General features: G+C 35.3%; 3 protein-coding genes across 7 annotated transcripts; all 3 read right to left on the reverse strand.

The window, feature by feature from the left end:
* Nucleotides 1-206: 206 nt before the first annotated feature.
* Nucleotides 207-4,527, reverse strand: LOC128990946 (mitochondrial 2-oxoglutarate/malate carrier protein-like). Of its 3 annotated transcripts, none has more exons than XM_054413621.1 (6): nt 4,422-4,527; nt 3,379-3,615; nt 1,642-1,726; nt 1,312-1,525; nt 611-710; nt 207-443 (listed from the first exon to the last, which is right to left on the reverse strand). In XM_054413621.1, the coding sequence occupies exons 2-6, from the start codon at nt 3,612-3,614 to the stop codon at nt 263-265; spliced, it is 816 nt and encodes a 271-aa protein (XP_054269596.1). In that variant the 5' UTR covers nt 3,615; nt 4,422-4,527; the 3' UTR covers nt 207-262. The 3 variants fall into 3 exon arrangements, with proteins under 3 accessions (XP_054269596.1, XP_054269594.1, XP_054269595.1); XM_054413619.1 differs by lacking the exon at nt 4,422-4,527 and adding an exon at nt 4,053-4,202; XM_054413620.1 differs by lacking the exon at nt 4,422-4,527 and adding an exon at nt 4,043-4,145.
* Nucleotides 4,528-4,820: 293 nt separating this feature from the next.
* Nucleotides 4,821-7,963, reverse strand: LOC128990373 (mitochondrial 2-oxoglutarate/malate carrier protein-like). The gene is made up of 6 exons (XM_054412718.1): nt 7,807-7,963; nt 7,388-7,624; nt 6,785-6,872; nt 6,295-6,508; nt 5,721-5,820; nt 4,821-5,194 (listed from the first exon to the last, which is right to left on the reverse strand). Exons 1-6 carry the CDS (start codon nt 7,863-7,865, stop codon nt 4,984-4,986), a joined length of 909 nt encoding a protein of 302 aa, XP_054268693.1. The 5' UTR covers nt 7,866-7,963; the 3' UTR covers nt 4,821-4,983.
* Nucleotides 7,964-9,029: 1,066 nt separating this feature from the next.
* Nucleotides 9,030-13,721, reverse strand: LOC128990600 (mitochondrial 2-oxoglutarate/malate carrier protein-like). 3 transcript variants are annotated; one of them, XM_054413059.1, is made up of 6 exons: nt 13,589-13,721; nt 13,209-13,445; nt 12,488-12,575; nt 10,339-10,552; nt 10,114-10,213; nt 9,030-9,421 (listed from the first exon to the last, which is right to left on the reverse strand). In XM_054413059.1, exons 1-6 carry the CDS (start codon nt 13,651-13,653, stop codon nt 9,082-9,084), a joined length of 1,044 nt encoding a protein of 347 aa, XP_054269034.1. In that variant the 5' UTR covers nt 13,654-13,721; the 3' UTR covers nt 9,030-9,081. The 3 variants fall into 3 exon arrangements, with proteins under 3 accessions (XP_054269034.1, XP_054269035.1, XP_054269036.1); XM_054413060.1 differs by lacking the exon at nt 9,030-9,421 and adding an exon at nt 9,875-9,961; XM_054413061.1 differs by lacking the exon at nt 9,030-9,421 and having other exon boundaries at nt 10,144-10,213; nt 10,325-10,552.
* Nucleotides 13,722-27,373: the final 13,652 nt, after the last annotated feature.

Genomic DNA, 27,373 nt, shown 5'->3' on the forward strand with positions numbered 1-27,373 from the left:
AACTGTGTAGTTTAAGGCATTTTATGGTCTTTTGGAACAACACATGTTTCGTGTGACACCCCTCATCAAAAGTCGAAACCAACAAAAGTAAACAGAAATATAAATCAGTAAAGAATAATCTTGAATACCCCAAACAATAATGTAAATTCATAAAACACAATGTAATCAACTTGTATTTTATTATATTTTTACAAGTTTACCTAAAATATTGTTTAGTAGTCATAACCTGGATTTTTATCAAAGTATTTTCTGTATAGATATGTCAAATTCTCTGAAAATAAAAACAATAGGATTGTGTGAGGGGCGCATCTAGCGTACAACGGCATGAACGGCATGGGCCCTTCCATAGGGCTGGCACTCCCTCTTTGTGTACGGTCTTGCTCAACGCATCCAAAACACCAGAATACAAGGGAGTAGTTGTCTTAGACTCCATAAACTGTATCCTAAAACAAATTAACACCTATATCGAGAAAATCTCCTCTAATAAAAAGTGAAAATATAACACAAAGATATTTCCTTTATGTGCCAACTAACATTCAAAATTCAAAAGATATGTATACCACATAATTGTTTTAATAAATGAAAAAACTAAATTAAATGTTCTACCAACCTTGTTTTTAGTACATCGATCGGACAAGTTGCAAATGCGAACATGAATCCAGAGACAATGCTGCTAACTATGTGACATTTCGTGTTATTTTCCATGTGTCCTAAATCAAACACAATATGTGGTTCATCATATTAAATGTACAAAAATAGATCTCAGAATTATTTATTGTCTCAGAAGGGCAGTGGATCTTGTGTAAGGGAAACAATGAGATCATGGTGGCTTAGCCTTATAATAGTTATACTTAAATCTTCATTCTCCAGTAGTACAGGGGAGTAGAACATAAATTGACAGTTTCAGTACGATAAAGCACACATACGAGTACGTAAAAAAATCTATATCAGGCATAGATAATATGATAAGAATGAAGGTATGGATTCTATATTCATCGTACTCATCGTTAAGTCCATGTCATTGTAGTTCTATGTTGTCTGAAAAGAAGACGGAAATAGCATTGAAAGGATTTTCACTCAGAAGTGACCAACTCGAAATCACACATCAAAATTAATTTTTTTACACTTAACTAATCTTGAAGTAAATAGCTTTATTTCAATAAAATAGTAGCTTTGAATATCCAATGGTCAATGATAGTAGTAAAAGTGATGGCCCAAATTAGTGCACTATTATCCTAGATCATCCAACAATATTGTTTATGAATCCAAATAGATTAAATGGGCGTATGAATTGCTGTTTTGGCAAGGTACCTTTATTTATCAGGAACTCTTTTGCCTGAGTGTAGCTAACTAGCTGCGCAACATTAGCTATCATCGCTCTTAGTACCGTTGGTCTCAAACCCGTGTAAAGACCTTTAGCTCCCTCCTCGTTGGAAATGCGTCGAAGAGCGTCAAAGACGTGTTTATAACCCCTTCTCTCCGAAGGTGGCAATCTCCCGTCCCCAGTCATTCTTACAAGAGCTACCTGTAAAATAACAAAGGTCAAGAAATGCAACAGTTATTTACTTATGGCTTAGTTACAAATTCATTTATTTATATTCACTTTAGAACTAGAGAATCTTACATGTGTGACCTCCTTACTTCGGCTGGAGTCGCCAGAAAGCCTGCAAAAAGTCCTCCGGCCATCGCAGCTGGTACTTGGTAAGGAAGACTATCATGTCCGGACCTGTTGGGATTTTAATTATTTAAATAAGCAAATAATTCAACCTAAATGAGAAAGTTTAGCTATTTAGTATTGCATTTGTATATTGCATGTGCATAGTCTTTAGTCCTATAGCTGATTTGTATGTAACAAATTCGTGTTTCGTCAGTTTTGATTTTCTAAATAGCCTTAAAAAGGTCAAATATACAGTCAATGACAAAAGACCGGTCTTAGACTATCATCTGTGGTACTATATTAACTGTCGAGACCAGTTTGAAATGCCTATAGCTATTAAATTCAAATTCAAATTCTTTATTGAGCATGTAGACATAGTTGTTGAAAATAACCATTGCTGAATATTTTAAATGATGCTAAAAAAAATGTGGTGGAGTGTGGTGGGATATTCATAATGCATCTGGGCTTACTTACTTCTTGTTCCATAAGTGTGAGATGGAAGAAATTGATGAAAAAGATTGTAATTTTTATGCAAAAATGATGAAGTTTCAAAAATATAAATTGATGGGAAGGTTAAAAGTTTGTTGGACGGGAAAAGGTTGGTACATGAGGTTCTGGATGAAACCTGAAAAATTAATCTTATAGCTTTCTTCTGAAGCCCAAACACTGACTTGGATCTGGTGCTCTCAGAGCCCCAAATTGAAACCCCATAGGATATAAATGGATAGATAATACCATAATAAGCAGTCATGAGTATATCAGTCGATGCAACGCGAACCAGTTTACGGAGCACAGAAATACCCTGACTTAGTTTATTACATACGTGATCTAAATGATCATGAAACGTCAAATTGCGATCAATGATTAGACCAAGGAACTTAACGGAGCGTTCTGAAAACACAGGTACATCACCCAAATAAATACTGAGCAAACTGTTATTTGAATTACAGTTGATAGAAAATTCAATGAGGGTAGTTTTCAATATATTTACTTGTAGTCTATTTTGCTCAAGCCAATTAACAAGTGCATTCCCCTCTAGGAACGTATTGAGTTCTATGCGGTTTCTTGATGGGCTAGAAAACGTTGACGTGTCATCGGCATAGAGGCATAAGTTTGGAACAGACAAGCACTGCCAAAGATCGTTGATAAATAACAAAAAAAGGACAGGGCCCAAAATTTAGCCTTGTGACACGCCCTTATTGACAGTTCCTTTTAAGAACTCCTTATAAGAATTTACATTGACGAATTGCACCCTTTCGACTAGGTATGACTGAAACGACTGAAGTGTGAAAATAACCTCTAATCCCCAAATTGAACATTTTATTTAGCAGAAGACTATGGTCTACCAAATCAAATGCTTTAGTTAGATCAAAGAACAAGCCACTGGAGCGGTTGCCAGAGTCGACAATATCAACAATGTTTCGTACGACACAAAACATAGCATCAACAGTACTCTTCCCTCGGGTAGAGGAATGCTCTCTGCATATGACCTATTTTCCACTTCAATTTTACCCTACGATTTAGGAAACTAGGTACACTTTTAACAGTGTCACTAAAATCTATAAACACTGTCTTAACGTCCAAACCAAATAACTTGGCCTCTTGAGGCTTCATGACTTTAAAGTCGGTCTGTAAAAAAAATCAAGTGAAAAAACTTGACCTCCATGCTAAAGAAGACTAAGAAAACTAAATGAACATGATGTTACTCAAGCGACACTTACTTTCTAAGCTTATCTAGTATTGCCTGGAAGGACCCCATGCGAATTGTAGTATAGATAGCTTGGTGAAGGATGTTGGCAGAAATTCCGGCATACAGCCGAGAAGTTCCTTCGTTTTTTATCACGGATGTAAACGCGTGAAGCCATGTTCTGTGGTCTTTCGCGAGCCCTCCTTCTCCGCTCAGCTGCATTCGAAATCTTACAAGGTCTAGAGGATGCACGAACAGTGTAGCTCCCATCCTTACAAAGAAAGTATAATTCAAGCATCTATCAAATTTTGAGGTTTAATGCAATTAGTCATATTATTAACAAATTCAATTACACATTTGTACAATTAATTTTAAATATGTTTTGTTATCTTAGTGTTCATCTGTTGTTTATATACTTTTGCATCATTCAAGTATTTTTTAACTGCACAGATATAACTAGTTTCACACTAGTATGGTATATTGCTTGAATAATCTTTGGTTAGTCATTTGTTTGAACGAATTACCAGTGAATAATGCAATGATGCAAATTATGAGCCAGACATCACTGAACACTTTTATACAGTTTAACTATAATTTAATGTGGGGTATCCCTTTCCTTAAATATCATATTCATATCCACAGTGTCATTATTGGTTTTATATTGAAGGGAATTAGTAATTTACTCAAAGCTAACTCACCCACTAATACCTGCTATGGGAAATCTCACATATCCCGGCACCACCTTCTTTTCTCTTACTTGGCATATTTAATTACTCTCAATACATTCCATTTTAGGGTCATTACAAAACTTAAAAAATAAAAGTATTCAATTTAAACTTATAAAGAAAACCGAACAAATAAAATTATTATTAGTTGTTTGTTTTTGTAAAAATCAAAATTAAAATCAAAACAAACACGACGAACAGTTGTTAAATTATGTACACTACTGTAGATAAAAGAACAAGAAAATCCAACCTTTATGGATTTAAATTAATTGACTATAGATAATCTGAAGACATTCGTAAGGTATGCTTCTCTCTGGTTTATTCAGGTGTTTTGTTGTAGACTTTTACTTACCGGTACTTATTTTTGGGAATGTTGCTGGAAGTCAACAGTGCCGGAAGGTCAAATAATTTATAACTGTGCCGCTAGGTCAAAAACTACAACGTTTGCAGTGTCTGTGGATCAAAAGTCCCAGTAAGTAAAAAAAAACCAACTTTAAAACCATTAAAACTAAAAACAACAATGTTAAATTTCTGTAGAAAATTCGCGATCCGTAGTTTTTGAACTCATACCGACTTAACAGTAATGCACAAACGGATCTCTTTAGTTTATGTGTTTTAGTGTCTTCATTAAAATTGTGCAACATGTAATCATTGACATTTTGTTGGATTAAAAGCATACAAACCGAATTAAAAGCTCTCTTAGATTACTGGTATTTTAAATACTGCAATATATTCTGTTTTCCCAATTACCAAAATAAATACAAAATATGCCGTCCTTGTTGGTTTCTATTTGTCTATTTGTCTATTTTTAATTCATTTGCTTGCACTCATAAACAATTTGGACATAATGTGCACATTACATAAGTTTTTGTAAGCAGGAGTATTAGGAGTACAGTACACTGATACAGATAGCTTTAATTATTGTCAACAATGTGGTGAGAGTATAAAGAGGTAAGCTGTTCGGAGAATATCAAGAGCAGGACAGTGTGGGGTGCGCAGCGTGTGTAGAGAGGACCGAACCCCTTCCACAGGGCGGTCACACCCTCTTTCTGGACTGTTTTGGCCAATGCGTCTCCTATGTTGTTATACATCACATCTCCCGTCGTTGTCTGCATATACTGCATCCTGAGAACATGGAAAAGCACTAAAAGCAGACAGAAATTTATCATTATGTTATAAACAAACCTTATTTTGCTACAGATTTACATCATTCAAAGGACATGATTGTAGTTTTATGGTAGTTGGATGACCACAGTGTTTGTCAGAACCTACGTGACGGTCAAAGCCTATCCACGAACTCAACTTAACTTGTAGAATGTTGGGTGAAATATTGCGGGGCCGAAGGTGCTATAGATACTTCCAGATTAAAGTCATGCGATGGAACATGGAAATACTTGTAGTTGTAATATTTAGTCCATTGTGTTGGCCTCCCCCGTTAAAATGAAGCAAAGTGAGTTTTAAAAATACTTGTTTCGTTCTACTTATTGTCTGCAAATATAATTTTAATGGAATATAAAATACACAGGTCCCCCCAGAACCCTTGTTGACGAACAAGAGATGCTTTGCTGCATTGACAGCTTTCTGTACCTAGTACAGTAATTATTATGGTGATTTGGTATCAAAGACAGATGCTTAGTTGCTGCATGCTCACCTGGTCTTTGCGACGTCCAAAGGGCATGTTGTGGTCGCATATACAAGGCCCGAAAAAAGGCTGCTCACAAAATGGCACTTGATATTGTCTCCGAAGTATCCTGAGAACGAATTCAGTCAGTATGCTACATAAGTGTTCAAATGTTTTAATTAATAAACAAATTTAAAAAGTAAGAATCTTTACTTGTCTATCTTAGGAAATTGTTTTTGGACTAATGTATGAGAAATACTACTGTATTTGTATTGGGGTTTTGTTACTAGGCCTATGTGGTTTTATCAATAAACACAATCTCCCAATTCAACACCCCACAAAACCATGAAACGAAATAGAGTTATATCACAATTCTTATATCGTTCTATCTAGGCATAACTGCTTCACTGTTTTTGGAGCCTTTCCAAAAAGATGACTGAAAATTAACACAGTGTCCACGAATCTTTAAATATTTTGCCAATTAAATATGAGCGAAACGTAAGGCTACAGCATACTTTTCTAAGTATAGAATAGTCTGTGTTCTAACAAGTAAACACACTTAACATACCACACCACTTCATAAACCACGAGAGTCAAGTCTTACCATTACTTAGGAGAATCTGTTTTGCCTGGCTGTAACTAACTAGTTGTGCCGTGTTTGCCACCATTGCCCGAAGAATTGTAGGTTGAAGTCCAGCAAACACACCCTTCCTACCCTCCTCTAGGGCAATTCGTCTCAAAGCATCGAATATATTCTTGTAATTCCGCCGCTCATATGCGGGTAGGCGCCCATCGGCTGTCATTCGCACTAGAGCCACCTTAAACACAACCTCTGAGTTACTGTTTAATCTATGAAATCCAAGCGTTTTAAAGCTATGCCTTCTCTTTTAGCTTAAAATCGAATCTTGTGCTTCGAGAGATGGATTGCTGCAACGCATCCGAAAAATTCACTACTGTCTTCGCCAGTTTGAAGTTTCAATTATAGCTGAGTATACATATAAAGTAGATGCTTGAATCTAGGCCTATAAAAATTTTACAAAAAGACTAGTAGTGTATATTGATGAAAACAAATCTTACTTGCTGAAAAGGCTTACATCTGATGGTGTGGCTACAAAGGCAGCTGCAAAGCCACCGACGAGCCCAGCTACTATCTGAGTAGGCAGATTTTCTTGGTAACCATACCTAAAGCATACATTTCAAGGTGATTTATTTGCAGAGTGGTTAAATTAATTTATAACTTTTTGGAAGTAATAAATGATAATGAAGGTGAGTATTTCTTTTATTTGTTCCTATCTGCATGCAACCAATTATTAACACGATTTGTCAATCATGGTATCCATCATTATAATTGGGCTCAAAGACATTAACGTTAAATCCTTCCTTAAACCCAATCACTTTCCGGCGCCACAAGACAACTACTACCAAACCAAACTCATGCTAGGAACCGACCATGAAGACCATAGAAACCCCATAGAGACGCTCCTAAATAAACTTCAGTCAGAACCCGTAAAAAATATAATATTAAAATGTATCCATCGAATGCAAAAAATACCGTTCGTTAACGGTTTAAGCAAATTAAATTAATACAAATTAATTTTATTCAATAATAATAAATCAAATCTAAAACTTTGTGAGAATATTAAGCCGTTGGTTTTACGCTACTTTACAGCAAAATATGCTCTTCCAATCTTTCTTACTTTTTCAAGCTATCCAATGTGACTTGATATATCCCCATTCGGCAGGTTGTGTAGGTCGCCTGCCTGAACAGATTGGCCGTCAAACCAGAGTACAGTCCGAGCACACCTTCTTGTCTAACGATGGTTCTCAGAGCGTGCAAAGAAGACTTGTGGTCTCGTTGATTTCCTCCCTCGCCACTCAACTGCATACGAGTTTTCAACAAGTCTAACGGTTGCACAAACAAAGTTGCTCCCATCCTAACAAATATACATTCAAAAGTAGTTGGGATTATTGTTGGAATGAAATATAGTTACTCTTTTAAAACTGAAGGTGATACTTTTTTATAAATTTGCCATTTGTATTCTAAAAACATGGCCTATACAGAATAACGGTTCTAGGTTAATACTACAGTATAGAAATACTATCTCATGTAACTCACCCACTTAAACCTGCAATTCCAAATCGAACGTAGCTTGGCACATTCCTTTTTTCACTCATTTGATCGAATAGTTTTCTCAAAATTTCACCAAAATTACAAAATTTTAAATTTTAAACTTGTATTTAATCGTATAGAGTAAACAAACATTTTAAATACATTGTCCTAGTTTATAACTCAATCACCTGGTCAATGAGACAAACTAAAATAGGAGCTGCCGAAACATCCCCGTGATCATTAATTTACTTTTGGATACTGTTGTAGACATACCACTAGGCCAATGTAAACAATAATTAAGCCCTAATCCAGTTAATATTTTCATGTTTTTATAGTTGATGAGCAGTTCTATAGGCCAAAAGTATATTTCCCCCCTTAATTTTTGCCACACTGAGATAATTGATCTGTCTACAAGATGCCATACAGTGGTTTACAATAAGTTGTCCGTTGTCCTTAGTAATTTATATGAGCGCTTGTATCAATGGCCCCTGATAACAACGTCCATTTGAAAATTTGTTTGTTTATTTTTATCCATTTCCAAAGGATGTAGCCTCTAGGTATATTCTTTTCATGAGCTCATGTGATTTTAGCGAATTTCCCTATAGGGAAGTAGCTATTACCATAGGTCTCATGGTAAGACTTAGGCCCGGGACCGATTTACTTTTTCATTTTGGTGACCCCAGAGGCCAGGGAACAGGGTTTTATGGGGTAAAATTTGTTTTTTCTCACTGTTGACCGTCAAAACACAAAATTTCCCAATTGTTCTCTAAACCTTCTTAAAGAGCTTTTAAAAAAACAATTCAGTACACCAAAGTGTTTTTGTACGGTTATTGGTTACGGAGAAAACTAAAAAAATTGTAAATTTAAAATTACCATGTTATTCTTATGGAGAATATTGTGAAATGTTGTAGTTTGCTTGTTTATGGATATCTTTTGATCAAACTTGGCAAATATATTCAATTTATACTAAGCAATAATTATTTTACTTAAAACACACACTTTATTAGTTTCCTTGTAGCAGCAAACCTAGGTACTCGTTAAACCTAATGTTATTTAAATAGATCAATTGAAAATCAATTCAGCCAAATGGAAATTCGCTTGGTTCTACATAGTTTATTCTTTATTCATACAAGGTATAGTAAGTTATCTTGATTGCCCTTATTATTGGTATTAAATAATGCTCATTGGAAAATACTCAAAAGGGTGGCTTAAAACCCCTGAAAGGTCATTAATTAAAATTTTGCACACAACATTTAAATTTAGATTTTTAAGAAACCTCCATTAATCCATATTTTGGTAAGCTTCAGAAAAACTTAACTCCACAGGGTATCCTACTATAACGGGTATAAGTAAGGTAACTGTCAACTTGAAGAATCGGTTAGATAGTTTCAATGTCACAAAGAAAACCAACGACAAATTAAAAAACATATAATTTGAATATGACAAGGTAAGCTGTTCTGAGAGTAAAAATAGGAGTAGTGTGTGCGGAGCGCAGCGTGTGTAGAGAGGAACGAATCCCTTCCACAGGGCGGTCACACCCTCCTTCTGGACTGTTTTTGCCAAGGCGTCTCCTATGTGGTTATACATCAGATTTTCTGTTTCAGTACTCTTGTACTGCATCCTAAAAATAATAAATCATAGTTTCACCACTCGAAATCAATCAATAAGAAAAATTTATAAGAATATTGAACTATTTGCCAACTGCCTTTAATCATAACAACAATTGGAATGTTATCATGAGAGTTCGGAAGCTTTGTGTTAAAAGACCAGGGACACAGCGACTTCTTCGTTTCCGAGCTGTAACATTTCTCCTGATCCAAAACGTATGTTAAGAAAGAAAGGAGAGAAGAAACGGAACTGAGCCCAGATTGATAAGAATAACAATAATGTATTTTCAGACTGGCTGTATACACTGTAATTGCACTGGACTATTAGTCTGTGATTAAGATTAACTGCTATAATACTATCAAAGGTAAAGTTTTCCTTGCCAAACTTAACTGCAATTTCGTGGTTTTGAGACCAAATCCAATCAGGTTACATGGTGAATTAGGCTAATGTTACAGATTTGGTTTAGTAGTAGCATTTCTACTGTCGTTGGCTCCAAGAGCGGAAGCAAATGCCAGCAGTAGTTAGAGCTCAGCTGCTACCCTGAAATGGCCATCTGCAACGCCAACATTTACCCATAATATGAATTGATTTTACCCAGAACATAACGATATTATAACTTTATTTATTAAATTTGTTCCAAACTAGTCATGAATGAGTTGAAAAATAAAATCTTTACTGTCTACACTATGGCAGACAAAAACTCACCTGGTCCTTGCAACATCCAGAGGACAAACTGCGATAGTATACACAAAACCAGAGAAAAGACTGCTCACTAGTTGACACTTTATGTCGTCCTTCATGTATCCTGTGAAAATTAAACAAATTTTACACTCCACAAAATTGTCACCCAATTATGTTATAAAAATACCAAAAATAATTTGTCAAGGTTGAATTTAAATTGTTATGGATGACGCACTATTCATTTTTTACCGTTACTCTGAAGAAATTTCTTGGCCTGACTGTAGCTGACCAATTGAGCAGTATTTGCTATCATTGTTCGGAGTGTAGCTGGTATGAATCCAGAAAATACTCCATGACCACCCTCTTCTGCAGCAATCCGTCTCAAAGCATCAAATATGTTCTTGTAGTTTCGTCGCTTGGATGGGGGTAGACGTCCGTCTGCTGCCATTCGCACTAGGGCGACCTGCAAGCACTCATTTAGCTAAGACTCTATTATTTTGGCGTTTACGGGAGCAAGTACAGTAAAGTATATTGAGATTGATAGAAGTAAAAATCCCATTTAAATATTAAAGCTGCTTCGAGTTGTAAATTGGACTTATAGTTGAATTGAGCTACCGGCGTCTGAAGTCAAAACTGATTTCTGTTGAGTAAGCAAACCCTTTAACGGAGCCCAGGGCCGTCCGAAGGGGGGGGCAACCGGGGCAAGCTGCCCCGGGCGCCGCGGCTGGGGGGGCGCCTTGACTAAGGGGGCGCCGCGCAGCGGCTACTGGTATCAACGCACGGGTCCCGAAATTTCGGAAAATTTTCGGGAAAAAAATATTTTCGATTTTTGGGACGGGATTTAATTTGATTCTGGATTTTTTCGGGACGGGATTTGATCCGATCATCGGCAATTTTAACGCTTCGCGAGTGAAAATGACGCTGCTATCGCGAGATATGTTCACGGTAATTCCACGAACGCAGGAGCCGAAGTCATTTCGACGATCACACCATCACCGCAAGTCATTTGGACGATCGCACCGTGACCGCGAGTAATACCGACGATTTCACCGTGACCGCGAGTCATATATACCGACGATTCCGCCATGACCGCGAGTCATACCGACGATTCCGCTGTGACCGCGAGTCATACCGATGATAACGCCGTGACCGCGAGTCAAACCGATGATCACGCTGTGGCCGCGAGTCATACCGACGATTCCGCCGTGACCGCGAGTAATACCGACGATTTCACCGTGACCGCGAGTCATATATACCGACGATTCCGCCATGACCGCGAGTCATACCGACGATTCCGCTGTGACCGCGAGTCATACCGACGATTCCGCTGTGACCGCGAGTCATACCGATGATAACGCCGTGACCGCGAGTCAAACCGACGATTCCGCCATGACCGCGAGTCATACCGACGATTCCGCCATGACCGCGAGTCATACCGACGATTCCGCCATGACCGCGAGTCATACCGACGATTCCGCTGTGACCGCGAGTCATACCGATGATAACGCCGTGACCGCGAGTCAAACCGACGATTCCGCCATGACCGCGAGTCATACCGACGATTCCGCCATGACCGCGAGTCATACCGACGATCACGCTGTGATCGCGAGACATTTCGACCGCGAGTTTCTATGCCTGTAAATTTTTGCCATAAATGGTAAAATTGATTTTGTTTGTCTTTTTTGGTAACTGCAATACTCAAGACTTTCTTTTTATGCACAGGAAAAATCCCGTCCCGTCATGAATTAAAAATTCAATCCCGTCTATCCCTCATTGACATAGTATTAAAATATGTGAATGCGACTATTACTGGGGGGGGGGGGGCGCTACGACCACATTTGCCCCGGGCGCCGCTAACCCTAGGGACGGCCCTGACGGAGCCAATAAACTGAAGGAAAGACTTGTAAGCTAGATAATCTTTTATGGCATCAACTTTACAAAATCTAAGGGAGAAAAATACAGAATGTTAGACTGAAGCAAACTACATTCAATTTTCTTTTTACATTGATAAATATTGGCGATCTATATAAGGGTGATGCTTGCTTTACTTCGGCTTGTAAAAGTCAATATAGTGATAGACTATGGACAAAGATAGTAGCACGGTGATTCAAGAATTAATGTAGGTACTACTTTAATACCTAAGCACTACTCATTTACTAGATTCAAGAAATCTTTGCACAAACGTTTTCTTTAAAAAATATTTTTTTATGTATAGTGCTGAAGTGTGCCTGCCTTTCGGGGTGGTAACCCCGCACCGAAGATTGTTTTGTTCACGCATTGACTCGTGTGAAGCTGACTACAAAATAATATGATTGCACTTTGTATTACTTAAGTTAGAATATAGTAGTACTGTAATCATGTACATAAGCCAAAAGCCTTACATGCGTGAGAGTCTTACATCTGACGGTGTCCCTATAAAGGCTGCCAAGAAGCCACCGATGATCCCCGCTTTTATCTCACTAAGTAAGTTCTGTTGGTAGCTGGACCTAGATGGTAAATACTAAATTTAATAAATTTGAAAATGCATACATGGATGGGGCTAATCAAGTTTTTATTTGCAAAATACTAACACTGCTTTTCTATACTGTGTATACTAATCAATTTAATTTTTTAAATGCAAGCACTGAGGTATTCAATAGTTTCGATACACACTTTTATCTGCATGTAACTTTGATTGGTTTAGACATTCTATCTCTATGTTAAAACTGTAACCAGTTTTAGATTAAAATTAACTTAGGCTAGTCTATTTAAGCTATCGACAGAGTGAACTATGTAAATTCAAACAGACAATAACCAAAATATCATCGTTATCGTGTCGTATTCATGTTGAATACGGCAACATATTAACCCAGCCAAACTGAAAGGCCTTTTTTTGTGAGATTTAACATATTTTATGTCACCTCAATTATCACAGTAACCAGTACTAACGGGGATTAGAGAATATATATTTTTAGACTGTATCACACTCTTAGAGCGGCTCATTAAACTATGAGTAAAAAATGTAGCTGGTCCATACGGATGGGAAGTCTACTTAACTAGTTGGTTGCCCACGATCTAAATTAATTCCTACTATAAAGTTATTGTAAGGTGCGTGTATAGCGTGTAGACTTCGAACTTACTGTTTCATATGATCTACCATTACTTGATATATCCCTATGCGGCAAGATGTGCAAGTCGCCTGTCGGAACAGATTGGCCGTCAACCCAGAGTACAGTCCGAGCACACCTTCTTGTCTAACGATAGTTCTCAGAGCGTGTAAAGATGTTTTGTACACTCGTTCATTCCCTCCCTCACCACTCAACTGCATTCGAGTTTTTAACAAATCTAACGGCTGCACAATACAGGTGGCTCCCATCCTGATAGAAAAATTGTTATTGTTAAAACATTACGATAATATTGCTACGATAGGCACGTTTAAGTTGAGAGTTAGTGATTTATAATTTACACAACACTACGTACAAATAAATTATAGCCAAATGATCATTTATGGGATACTTACCCGCTTAAACCAGCTATGCCGAATCGAACATAACCTGGCACTTCAGCATTTGCTGTGTCGTTCATTTGATTGTCATTTTTCCTTAGAGAATTGCCAATCGACTTTAAGTCGTCCCAAATTTAGATTTGTGTAAATAAATAATAATCACAAACAATAACTATCCAAACAAACAATGTGTTTACCTTAGGCTTTATCATCTGATTAAATATGATTTGTCCTTAGTCTACGCGTGGTAACTTAAGTTAAACACAGTTTGGTAACATTTAATTAATATCTAAAACAGTATGCTTATCCGTATCCTATCATATTTTTTAGATATAGATTAAACAGTACGATGACAATAAAAAAATATTTAATATTTGGAATCATATATTAATATATATTAATTAATTAATATATATCATATATATTTAATATTAATGTTTAATCATGGACTAAACATACCCTTTGGTGTTGGTCAATGGCTTAATAATCGTTAGTTTGCATTTACACGTTGTTATTTTTGTAACCATCATGACAACAAGGAGGCTAAAAGTTAAAATAAAAAAAAAACTATGAGTGAGTTACTTTTAAATTAAGGCATTATCAAAAATTGAAATTTTTGCGTCTCAAACATTTGTCGAAACAACCGTACGTTTGGCTAAGATTTGTTCTGCCGTTATTGAGCGATAGCATAGACTAATCAACGGAGAATGTTTTATCCATGGTGATAGTGTTAGAAAGTTTGCATTGAAGCCGATCCCAAAGAGCTTCCCTTCGCTCCGCTCAATTAAAGTAATTTGTAATTTGGGTTTTCTTTGTTTATTTTCTTTTTACAATTTGCATTTGAGAAGCATACTATAGTACTTTTCTAGAGACCTTGTATTTAATCACAACGGGCTCTGCTAGTTGTTTTATAAACAACAAAACCTGATTAATGCAGTAAAGTTATTAACTGGGATGGATATCATTTCATTGGCACATATTAACTTCGACATCTCATAAGATTTTAAACTCGAATATTTTGACGAGATTTACATTCCAAAACTACAAAAGTGTTCAGCCAACGTTTCATAGCGTCATAGATAAAACAATGATAGCGTCAACGAGAATTCGATTGGGAAACTGTATTAGGAAACGTAATTTTATGGTGCCATTTGGAACAGACGTGCGTGGTAGCGGCGCATGTCTGACGTGCGAATCAGTGTTGCCGTTTTGCGCGTAATTACCCTTTTTGCGTGGATTTTGGAGGGCTGCACAGATTTTTGTGCGGATTAGGCATGTGAGCGGATTTTACCCAATTGTAGTATTTTAAAATATATGGGAATTTCAACGGCAAATCGGGACACTTTGTACTTTTTGACTCAAGAGGAGCACTTTATGAGTATATTAACTAAGGATAATATTATTATAGTGCATTCAAGAATGATCGATGATGTTTTTTGTGTACATTTATCGTTCTCTTCATTCCCTTTACTTCTACGTCCACGTCTCTAGGTTGTTACTTCTAGAGAATCGTTTTCTAGGGATATTTTACTACCCGCTCTAGTGATTTTCCTCTAGACGTTGGTTTGTGGCAACACTGCTAACCTAACCAAACAGGCAAACAAAACATAGTACCAACCAACAGAAACAAAACAAACTAACCAACAGTAATGTATTAGGTTAGTTTTGAAAAGAATAATTATTGACATACAATAATGCACTTTCATTCTCAAAGGTAACGCCGCCCATAAGGCTAAGGCTGGTTTGAAAAAAAGTAATATTTTTTATTTGTGGTTTTGTGTACATTGTTTTCCAATTTCGTTTGTTTGTATAGTTCACAAATAAGAGAAAACCAACAACTCCTGTTTTAATTTATTGACACCTCTAACCCCAAATTTTAGGAAATATAATATTGCATTTTATTGATTTCTAAAACTTTTAACTGCTATTATAGGTTAAGTTTTTTTCAGAACAATAAGTTTAGTTTAATTGAATATGTAATTTTTTTATTTTCTTATTAATGCAATAGCATTGTACTTTTTTCACTGAATATTTTTTTTTTGTATCTGTTCAATCAATATTGAAATCACACATACGGTAAGTGTAAACATCCTCTAACATATTTTGAGTGTTACATTTCTTTATAGGTGAACAAAATAATTTTTTTTTTTAATCAGAATTTATTTTACAATCTGTCCAAACTTCAAATATGAGAACAATAAGTAAAACATATATCAAACAATGTCAGGAAGCAAGCACCTGTTCATCAACAAGTCTTGCCAAAAATTTGATCAGTCATTTAAACATTCACAGAAATCTGTAGCTTAGGTCCAGCACATGCACAACACTTTTTAACCTGGTAATGCACTGACTATTGTCCAGCAGATTAACAGCAAGACTGTTCGGATGATATTCTAATTTTTCTTGATAATTTTTGCTAAGGTCTGTAATTTCTTCTTTCACTGATTTAATTTTGAAGTCATTCCTAATTGTAGTGTTAGATACGAACCAGGGTGCGCCAATAATTCTTCTCAGTGCCTTAGCCTGAAATCGTTCAAGAATTTCGATGTTGGATTTGCTCGAGGTCCCCCAAAGTTGAATTCCGTATGTCCAAATTGGTTTGATCATAACTTTATACAGTAAAATTTTGTTAGCCAATGATAATTTTGAATTCGTACCTAGTAGCCAATTGAGTTTACAAAGTTTTAATTCCATTTGCTGCCTCTTGCACCAGATATGAGATTTCCAACTTAATTTTTTGTCAAGAGTTGGACCTAAATGTTTTACACTGTCTGCCTCCGTTAAGGCTACATTATTAATGGTTACAGGAGGATTGTACCCTGTTCTCAGAGTAAAAACAATATGTTTGGACTTGTTTTCGTTGACTTTTATCCTCCACTTTTTAAGCCAATAATGGAGTTCAGTCAAGGCAGCTTGTAGATTTATGTAAGCGACTTGAGGGTCCACATGACTCGACAACAGTGCGGTGTCATCAGCAAACGTAGCAACTGTGACGTTGGGGACCATAGGGATGTCTGCTGTATATATCAAATATAGCAAGGGACCAAGAACACTCCCCTGAGGTACTCCAGACTTTATCGGCTTCAGATCAGATAACGAATTTTCGAATTTTATTTGAAAAGATCGATTGGTCAGATATGATTTTAGAAGGTTGTACAAAGAGTGAGGGAGAGACGTTTTGAGTTTAAACAGAAGTCCGACATGCCACACCTTGTCAAACGCCTGTTGGACATCCAAAAATGCAGCAGAACAGTACTGTTTTTTCTCAAATGTGTTTTTTATAATATCCACTAATCGGTGGGTTTGTTGAATGGTAGAATTTTGTTTGCGGAAGCCGAACTGATGATCTGGTATTAAGTTTAATTCATCAACAGTGGGGGTTAACCTTTTAAGTATTACCTTTTCAAACAACTTTGATACTATAGGAAGCAAGCTTATGGGTCTGTAAGAAGATGCGTCATTAGGTGGTTTGCCTGGTTTTGGGATAACAACTATTTGTGCAATTTTCAGTTGAACAGAAAAATATTCCAATCGTAACATAGCATTAAATATAAATGTCAACAACATAATGGCTTTACGAGGTAGTTCTCTTAAAATTTTTCCAGTGATGAGATCGTACCCAGGACTTTTCACGGGGTTAATTTCCTTAAAAATTATTCTTGAAACCTCGGAAGGAGTGCAAGATTTTATAGGCAGTGACAACTGATTTGGTGCATCCAAAAATTCGTAAATTTCACTTTCGTCATTGGGGGGATTCGGAGTAATAGGCTTAAATACATCAGAAAAGTAATCTTCAAAAACCTTCGCTTTTTCTTCAGGGGTTTTAGCCCAGGACCCGTCAGAATTCCGAATTGGAGGTACATGTTGAACTGGACGTTTAATATATTTAGTAGACTTCCAAAGAGAATACTCGGTTGCTTCAGTTGGGGTTAGACAAAATAATGGAAAACTTGTTTTCTAGCACTATATTATTGGACTCATGTTAATTTACAGACAGAGTCCGCGGATTGTGCACGTATTTTTAACGTATTGTGCGCGGATTAGAGAGGAAAATGCGGGATTTTTTGATTTTTATGCGGGGACAGCTCACTTACTCTACAGATCATAGACTATACGAGCTTTTTAAATAATATTGAAGGTTCACTTGCACTACAGGCTCGTATACTATACGAGCCTATCGAAAATGAAAAGTAAATGAAGAGGGTTCACTTACTCTACAAATCATTGTGCCTATGAGCCTCGTGTATTATATTTAAAAATACAGTAGGAAGGTTCGCTTACTCTACAGATCATAGTGACTATGAGCCAAGCTTACGAATTATTTGATAATTCAGGAATCGGCTCGTATAGTATACGAGCCAAAATAATGAATAATATAAATTATAGGAATAGGCTCGTATACTATACGAGCCTGCAGAAAAATATTAGATGGCTCACTTACACTACAGATCATTGACACAATGATCCGTAGAGTAAGTGAACCCTCTTCAAAATATTAGATGGCTCACTTACTCTACGGCTCATTTAGCTACTCGTTGCGCGGTTTGCGTTCGTAAAACTCTAGGCGCTATGCCCGGCTTCGACTGCTGCGACTGCCTACATAAGTGTATTGCATCACCTCAATTATTTATTAAAACGAAATAAATATGTATGCACAAGTAAATTTGTTACATTTTTGGACTGAATACTTTAAAAATGGAGGGAGCATGACTTTTATGTTTAATTAAATTAAAAGTTATAGAATAAAACATATTTTGACTATGTGATTTGATCAATGATCATGTTATATAATACACACTTGTATGATCCAGATACAGAGCTACAGACAAAACCTGTGGTCCGATTTAGATTAAATTTTGTATCTGGATTCATCCACGAGTCACTAATTTTTTAAGCACGGGTTGAGAAATAATGGCAAAAATTTATAAAAACAGTTCACCAGTTTAGAATATTTCTCAGTTACTGTGAGTTGCAAAAAAAGTGTATACAGAAGCATTTGTGTTCACAGAAAATATAGAGGACTAGATGTATACAGAAGCATTTGTGTACACAGAAAATATAGAGGACTAGATGTATACAGAAGATATATTAAAATACAATACGCACACAACTATCAACGTTTACATATGTAAAATTAATGAATTTGTTGTATTGAGTATTTTTAACATTATGACGAAGCCTTAAAGCTGGGTTTTCCTAGACGCGGAGTCGGCCAGCGGAGAGCGGACAACGGAGAGCGGAATTGAAATTAACATGGCATTCCGCTCCGCTGCTAGGAAAACAGTAACATTAAATTACCTAAGACAAGCTGAGTCCGCTCTCCGTTGTCCGCTCTCCGCTGGCCGACTCCGCGTCTAGGAAAACCCAGCTTTACAAAACATATTTTTTTTTAAGGAGTTCTAGGGTGTTAAACTATATTGTATTTATCTTTTGTGGAAGATTCTGTCCACGATTTATGATTGCTAACAATTTAATACAAAGATTTAAGTCTCTGTACGTGAAGACTAAAAACACGAAACAAACTTTAAAGTGATAGAAAAGATTTAATTGCTCAGGAGCTGGCGTTTGATACCTTTTGGGAATAAATAGCCTCTACTTCAAAGGTAAGGTATACGGTGAGGTAGCCTCTGGATCACTAAATTTAAGCTAAATGGTTTAAGTTACCTGGCTTCGTCAAGTGATCCTTCTTCAGTATTACACTACTATAGTTTCGGACTTGAAAATAAGTCCATCTTCAGGTTAACAAAAACGTCAATAGGTCATCTAACCAATTTGACGTTTTCTGAAGATGGACTGATTTTCAAGTCCGAAACTATAGTAGTGTAGGCCTAATACTGAAGAAGGATCACTTGACTAAGCAAGGTAACTTAAACCATTTAGCTTAAAGGTATACAAGTTGGTTTCACACCAACATTTCATGCACATATAAAATTTATATAATTAATACGCGAACACGAAGTTTGTCGGTTGAATCCTCCACCATTTCTTAACCGATTTTATCCACTGACGTCTCATTGGAAAGAGCGTGTTGCGTAGATTTGCAAACTGGCCTACAATTTTTGAAAAAGTCCCTTGGCCTCTGCCACAGTGGCTTTTTAAGTTCACATGTTATCCTTACGAAGAACATAATATTGTTTACATCAGCTGTTTAATTTAATTGTGTTCTTTGTTTTTCAATTCAACGAAACACATTGGTTACATTAACTGATTTTGTGGAAATTAAATATCTATCTATCTATATATTAATTACGAAAGCCGATTCTTTGCGTCAAAATTGTGGGCGACTGGGTAGTCGTAGAACGACGGGAGAGGGTTCAAATTAAAGGTCTCGATCCCGTGACGGCGGGAAAAATAGTGAAATTTCCCAAATTTTAACACAAAATTAGATATAACCTTTGACTTAGTCAATAATATAATAGTACAGGTAAAATAGGGTTTTATAAACAACAAAATTTGTACATTCATGAAATTTCACCTGTGAGTTACTAATAATATGAGAAATGAAGATCCGATGAGTCCCCAAAATTTTGGGCGTCCTAAGGCCCTTTTTGGGCCCTTTTTGTTCCGAAGGGCCCTTGTTCCTGAATAATTTTGTTTTTACGTTTAAGGTCGAGTGAGGTGTGGTTTTCGATGGTTTTAGTCATTTTAAATCGATTGGGACTAGTTTTAAGTGTATTAAACCACTCCATACAGAGTTTTTTTCGAAATATTATTACTTTTTACTATATTTAAACATTTATTCATAAAGTAATCAAATTAGTTACCTCCATGCTCTATATAAAAGAGGATTATTGAAAATAAATGTAATTCTTTACTACGTAAGGGGAAAGGATCACAAGGAGTATGAGAAAATATTAAATACCCCCGTCACAGCAAACCTGCAGACCTAGCAAATTTCCGTTTTACTTACTTGATTTTCAATTAAATCTAAAATAGCATTGCGTTTAACGATTACCTAGGTTTGCTGCTACAAGGAGACTAATAAAGTGTGTTTATAGTAAAATATTAATAGCCTAGTATAAAACAAATAATTTTGACAAGTTTGATCAAAGTATATCTATTACAAACAAACAAAATCAGAAAAATTGGGAAACTTTGTGTTTTGAGGGTAAAGTAAATAAGAAAACCCAATTTTTACTCCATAAACCTCGTTCCCATTGTTCAGGACAAAAATGCTTGTACCGACAATGCTGCTCTAATGTCTTAGTGCTGTCCTGGTCGTCATAACCACGAAAGATAACCGTACTTGTATTGATTGAAAATAAGTTTGAGGAACTTATGATACAAGTTGCAAACGTCAGTATGTATGAAAGGTGTTTTTGCACCAAATTGTTCGTGCTTTAAGCGTTATTGGTGTTGCCTGTTCTGCAATATGCAAGGTTTTAGGTTTGTAAAGGGGAATCCTGCTTGAACACCAACTTGGACAAAATCAGTAAATATGGACAAGTTGCTAAGAATAATAAAATTGTTAATGAGTCGTTTGAGAATAATTATTGAGATGATAAAATTGTAAAGAGAGATACTTCGGAAATTGTAGAAAAATAGGTTTAGTTTAAGTACTTCATTTTAATACAGTATGTAATGTAAGGTTTTATACAAATACAATTGTTTTAATTTTTAATAAATGTAAAAAAATAACTTAAATAGCTACCTAAGAAAAATACATATCAATTTGAAATTGGTCTTAATAGATTTGCATAAAAAAACGTTGAAAGATTATTCACACCACCTTAAAAGTTGATTTGTTTGCTTGGTAACCTATGTTATCATGTTATAGTGTGAAACTTCATCCATCCCCTTTTAGCGAACATCCCAAATAGGAGATAAGCTATTACTGATGGTAAAACATAGACCCGAAACCGATTTACGTTTTCATTTCGATGCCCCCAGAAGCCTAACCCCCACCATCCACTCAAAATATTATATATTCACATATATAATATAATGTATCCATGTTATATACGTGTCCGTAAACATGATAACTCGAGTAATTTTGGTTTAATTTTAACGAAACCGGCATAATCGGTCTATGGAACAGGGTTTTATGTGGTAAAAATTTGTAATCGTTGACCCTCAAAAGACAAAGTTTCCCAATTTTTCTCTAGAGCATTTTAAAGAGCTTAAAGAAAACAAATAATTTAGTATATTAACGTGTTTTGTAAGTGTATTAGTTACGAATAAAGTTCAAAAATTGTAAATTTAAAATTCCATGTTATTCTTAAGGAGAATAGTGTAAAATGATTTTGTTTGTTTGTTTATAGATATGTCTTAATAAAACTTGTCAAATTTATTTGTTTTATACTAGGCTGTTAATATTTTACTATACTGTAAACACACTTTATTAGCCTCCTTGTAGCAGCAAACCTAAGTATTCATTAAACTCGATGCTATTTTAGATTTAATTGAAAATCGGGCAAATGAAAATTCGCTTAGTCTGTAAGTTTGCTGTGACGGGGGTATTTAATATTTTCTCTTACTCCTTGAGATCCTTCCCTCTTTTATAGTAAAGAATTACAGTTATTTTCAATAATCCCCTTTTATATAGAGCATGGAGGTAACTAATTTTATCACTTTTTGAATAAATGTTTAAATATCGTAAAAAGTAATAATATTTCGAAACACCCTGTATGGAGTGGTTTAACACACTTAAAACTAGTCCCAATCGATTTAAAATAACTAAAACCATCGAAAACCACACCTCACTCGACCTTAAACGTAAAAACAAAATTATTCAGGAACAAGGGCCCTTCGGAACAAAAAGGGCCCCAAAAAGGGCCTTAGGACGCCCAAAATTTTGGGGACTCATCGGATCTTCATTTCTCATATTATTAGTAACTCACAGGTGAAATTTCATGAATGTACCAATTTTGTTGTTTATATGGAGTGTTTTTGTATTATTTTACCTGTACTATAACGTAAAATGTTCTCCCTAAGAATAGCATTAGAAGCCATTTGTCTGTTGATTTTTGTTTACCTCAATACAGCTGATCGTGATTTATCATTAAGCCAGTAAGCAATATTACATTTGGATTTAACTCATTTGCCAGTAAATTCTGCAATGTACAGTACTGTATACTATATAAAACCAGGGATGACGTTTCCTACGATTGAGACTTTTTTCGTTATGTCTTAGAATGTTGAAATTAATTTTACTGTGCAATTTGCTAATTTGTGTATTTGTATGTAAATTAGCCAAGTGCATGAAATTTAGTAGAATCGTGGGAGATGGTTAAAATCAAAGTAGTAAATGGAAGTAGAATGGCTGAAACATTTAAGCTTTGATTTTTTTTAACATATGTTCACGAAGTTTACAAATATATTTTACTTTGATTACATTTCTTCACATTTGTAGGTTATTGTTGTGCTGAAGGAATGTTTAACATGAAATAGCCCCATTGACTAAATAATCAACGATGCAAGATTAGTTAGAAAACTTCTGTTTTGTTTTTGTTTCAAAACATATGTTGAAAATTTATTCAAAACTTTTGTTTTAAATTTCATAACATTTAATTTGACACGTAATTGTAGTGTTTAATCTATACTTTGTATCGAGTGGAATAACCAGTTACTCTAGAGAATAACCTGGGAATAAAATTTGAAATAGGTTTGTACAGGCAATACATATATTCCTTTCATCAATTACTATAACAAATTCCAATGGTCGGAAAAATAAAATTGTTTGGAGTAGATTTTAACCAGGTATCTACTGTCTGTTGCTCCAAGGAAAAAAGTTTAAAATAATATAGCCCAACATGCATTGTATATATATACAATCTATATAGATAGTAAAGAGAGAATCTATAACAGTAAACCCTAGAGGTAGTTTCAGATTCTTTATGTTTCACTAATCAAAAATATGTACCTATAACAATGCTGATGAATTTGTTTTCTTGATTGGTTTCATTAACATGATAATGGAACCCTAACCAGTGGCAAAAGAGTTAGTAATCAGTCGATGATTAGTTTTTTTAACTGTAGGCTAAATAAATAATATAAACGGTAAAATGTTTCCAAACAAAATTTACATCCATTGAATGAAAAATAATCTACTATTAACATGACTATAGCTGACATGGCTTAGCTGTCGGCTGTCTGTACATTGCGTCATAACAGCAGACAGCGCTATGTTATTAACTTAAAAATTATAACGGATTAGCAAATAAATAATTTACTATGGTCTTAACAAACTATGAACCCACTGAACGTTTAAATTGGCCTATTTTAAAGAGTGTATAAAATCAATCACAGCTTAATGAGGAATACCACCACATAAGCTGACACAGAGAGTGTAGTTTATATTTTATGTTGATCAGAAACGAAACTAGGGCAGCCTTTACACTAATTCAGTTGTGCCTTTACAAAAGGAGTAGAGCTATAATATTAGAAATAATAACTGGGCCAGGGTACTAATATGAGTACATGTAGTATTGTAGCACTGTATCGATTCTGACACATGGATAATTTTATTCTGAGTTTGTTTAAATATTACAATAGTTTGTTTTACATTTGAGCTTTTTAGGGACTTATGTCCCTACAAGCCACTAGTTGATCAATATAAAGCCCAAGGTACACATGAAATTTTGTGAAAACTACAAGTCACACCCCCATAAACCATATACTTAAAATGTTCGTCATGACGAGAAAACTAGCGCAAAACTATCCATTATTTCATAAACTGCCCTTAAAGGTCGTAATTGCTTTCCAAGGAAACATAGGAAAGTCATAGAACGCCACCAAGTAGCAGAAATCGAGATTTTTTAAAAATATTATCGTTATCATCCTATATAAAAGAAGAACACCAACACACTCAATATGAAGATTCCCACAAACAATGAACAAGGATGTTATCGGAAGTGCTACTATTTTGTAGGAAACACGGACTTAACTTTATGATGATTTGCAAAGGAAACCCCTCTAAGGCCGAATTAAACTGGTACGGCAAGGACATTATATATGTTTTCATAAAAGTCAAGTGATTTTAAAATAATATGACTACATCCAAGAAACCTTAATAAAACTTGCATTGAAGGATTCGCATTATTCACATTCAAGGGAAACAAAAACCCATCTGAACAACATTAGGCCTTACAATTCTGCATATTTTCAGGTAAATATAACTTACGTTATAACAGTAACTTGCCAAATTAATGCCAATTGAGGCAAATAAAATTGTGACAGAGAGGTTATGCAGAAAATCAGGCAGTTCTTAAGTACCTATTGTAAACAAAATTGTAGCTCTATAAAAAAATTACTGAAATTTGTAAACGTACTGGTGACAATGGGTAGTACCAAGCTGACTACGTTATCATTGACGAAGATCAACATGGACTACCTAATGTGGCTATAAGTGGGAAATATTTGTAGAATACACTAAAAACCAGATCAGCTTTTGAAAAATGGTAAAATATTTACAAGAAATGTTTAGGCTATTATATGGAAATGTTAGGTACGTTCCATTTATGAGTTTAGTCTTTTAAAGTCATCGGAAATTATTACTTTTATTCGTTTTTAAATAAGTTAATAATTGTTTTTAAATAACTACTTTACTTCTTTGCAATTGCTCGATTTAGAGCAACATGTACAGTAGTCGTTAATTATACTAGCACATTTTTGACGTGAGATAATAGCACGTTTGAAACACAATGCTAATGACATCAATACACACAGTAGGAATTTATTCGATAAGAAAACTCCTTAAACGATATATTTTTAGCCTTTAAATACTACCCTGTGTACGCCACTATCTGCCCTGTATTTTGCTCATTTTCTTTACGCTGCCTCTACCCTAATCACTAATTCAACTGAACAAAGTAAAAATATGTGTGTTATAACATTTTGGATCTATGGTATTGCGTTTTAAACCATAATAAAAGCTAAAATACAATTTAAGAGTGTTACTGAGAGAAAGTCACGCGACCCTGTAAGTTTTCTACCTTTTTTCTATCCCACCAACACATCTTGTTCTAGCACACATCGCTAGTTCTAGCCCGTAACAGTTGAACACAATATTTCAGGCATCGTACTAAGAAATAATGTACAGACAAAACTCTAATTTTATTTATATAGAAGATGTCTCGTGTTCACATAATCTCTCAGTGAACTGATAATTTGTCACTTAGTAATGCTATCATACTTCATTTAAATATATACTGATTTGTTACAGTAGGAAACATTTAATTCAGTTATAATCATTGAACTAATTATTGTTGCTAATCTATTGCGTTAAGTTGGTAGGTTGGTAGCACTTGTTGTACAGATCAATCTCGACATAGTTTGTTTTTTTTAAGTGGAGAGCGGAAATAGAGGAGGGCGTTAGAAAATGTAAGTAGATCTATTAATTGTAAAAAGTTGTAATTATAATTATCCGAGCACATCCATTGTAAAATATCATTTATATCAACCAGAAGTATTAAATGTTAAACAGAACACAACAAAGATTTAGTTTATCTGCAAGACAATCATAGTATTTTCAATAACTTGCCAATCATAACCTCTTGCCTCGTGTTAAACAATTGTATTTACCTTATTCAGTATTTTAGTTAATTTAGTATAACGATATGTAACTCAGACAATTTATTTTGTATTTCAGAACGAAGATCCTCCTTTTCTTCCCTGAATATAGAGCGCTTTCCATATGATTGTGTATATGCATGTACAGGTATCTCTAGCCTAAGAATTTATTGTTGTATAATGGATAATCGTTATTATAGGCTGGTTAACGAGATTGAAAAATAAATAATTACTTGGTGATTTAATCAGACTCTATTATTTCCACAGATCTTGGCTCTAGTCACTAAAACAAAAACTTGGGCCTAACCTAAAATTAAAAATTAGGTAATAGGTCAGTACATAATTTGCGCAACTCTGCTTTGTGATAATTAAGAGAGCCGATCATAGAGTCAGTATCAATAGTGGATTATCACTTTAAAAATCAACCCAAGTATGGCTAAGTACAACTTGAACTACTTAAGTAAGGATGAGTTAAGATATGAACTCCTGATAAGAGGAGTAACTATTATGTTTGATAACGTCCAGGCTTTGCGGAAACAATATCGTGAATGTATTAACATCAAACCAGATTTAGCTAATTTGAAAGACAAAATTAATCTTCAAGATGAAATAGATCTTATAGAGATTAAAATAAGTGCTTTGGAACTGTTAATTGAACAGTGTGAGAGTGAGGTTAGCAATCTGTCAGTAGCTAAATTAGATGCGAAATTGAGTCATCTTAAATTAAGAGTGGAAAATGTACATAAATTTCAATTGAACACTGCTCATGAGGCTATTGTTTTGGAGTTCAATAAAAAATTATCTGTGTACATTACCAAATTTCAGTTGATTAAAAATAAGGTATCAGAGGGAGACTTGGAACAATTTGAAGAGAGTTTAAATAGATCCATCATTGAAGACGAAGAGGACACTGCGAAGAATGAAGAGTTAGCGCACAAACAGGGACCAGAGACATATACATCAAGTTGTAGAATGAGTTTACATCAAGTACATCAAGTTGCCGAGAAACAGGGACCAGGCACATCTACTCCGGTACATCAAGTTCTCGAAAAACAGGGACCAGGCACATCTACTCCGGTACATCAAGTTCCCGAAAAACAGGGACCAGGCACATCTACTCCGGTACACCAAGTTCCTGAAAAACAGGGACCTGGCACATCTACTCCGGTACACCAAGTTCCCCTCCAACCCATGGTTACCAGCCCGGGGAAACCGCCCCTATGCCCCATGAATCTGCAAGTAAACTCGTCAGTTCCCGCACTACCTACAAGTCACGATAGTTTTCCTCTT

The sequence above is a fragment of the Macrosteles quadrilineatus genome, unplaced genomic scaffold, assembly GCF_028750875.1.
Source record: "Macrosteles quadrilineatus isolate MER2022 unplaced genomic scaffold, UCM_ALF_1.0 Scaffold_3__2_contigs__length_128488019, whole genome shotgun sequence".
Classification (NCBI taxonomy): domain Eukaryota; kingdom Metazoa; phylum Arthropoda; class Insecta; order Hemiptera; family Cicadellidae; genus Macrosteles; species Macrosteles quadrilineatus.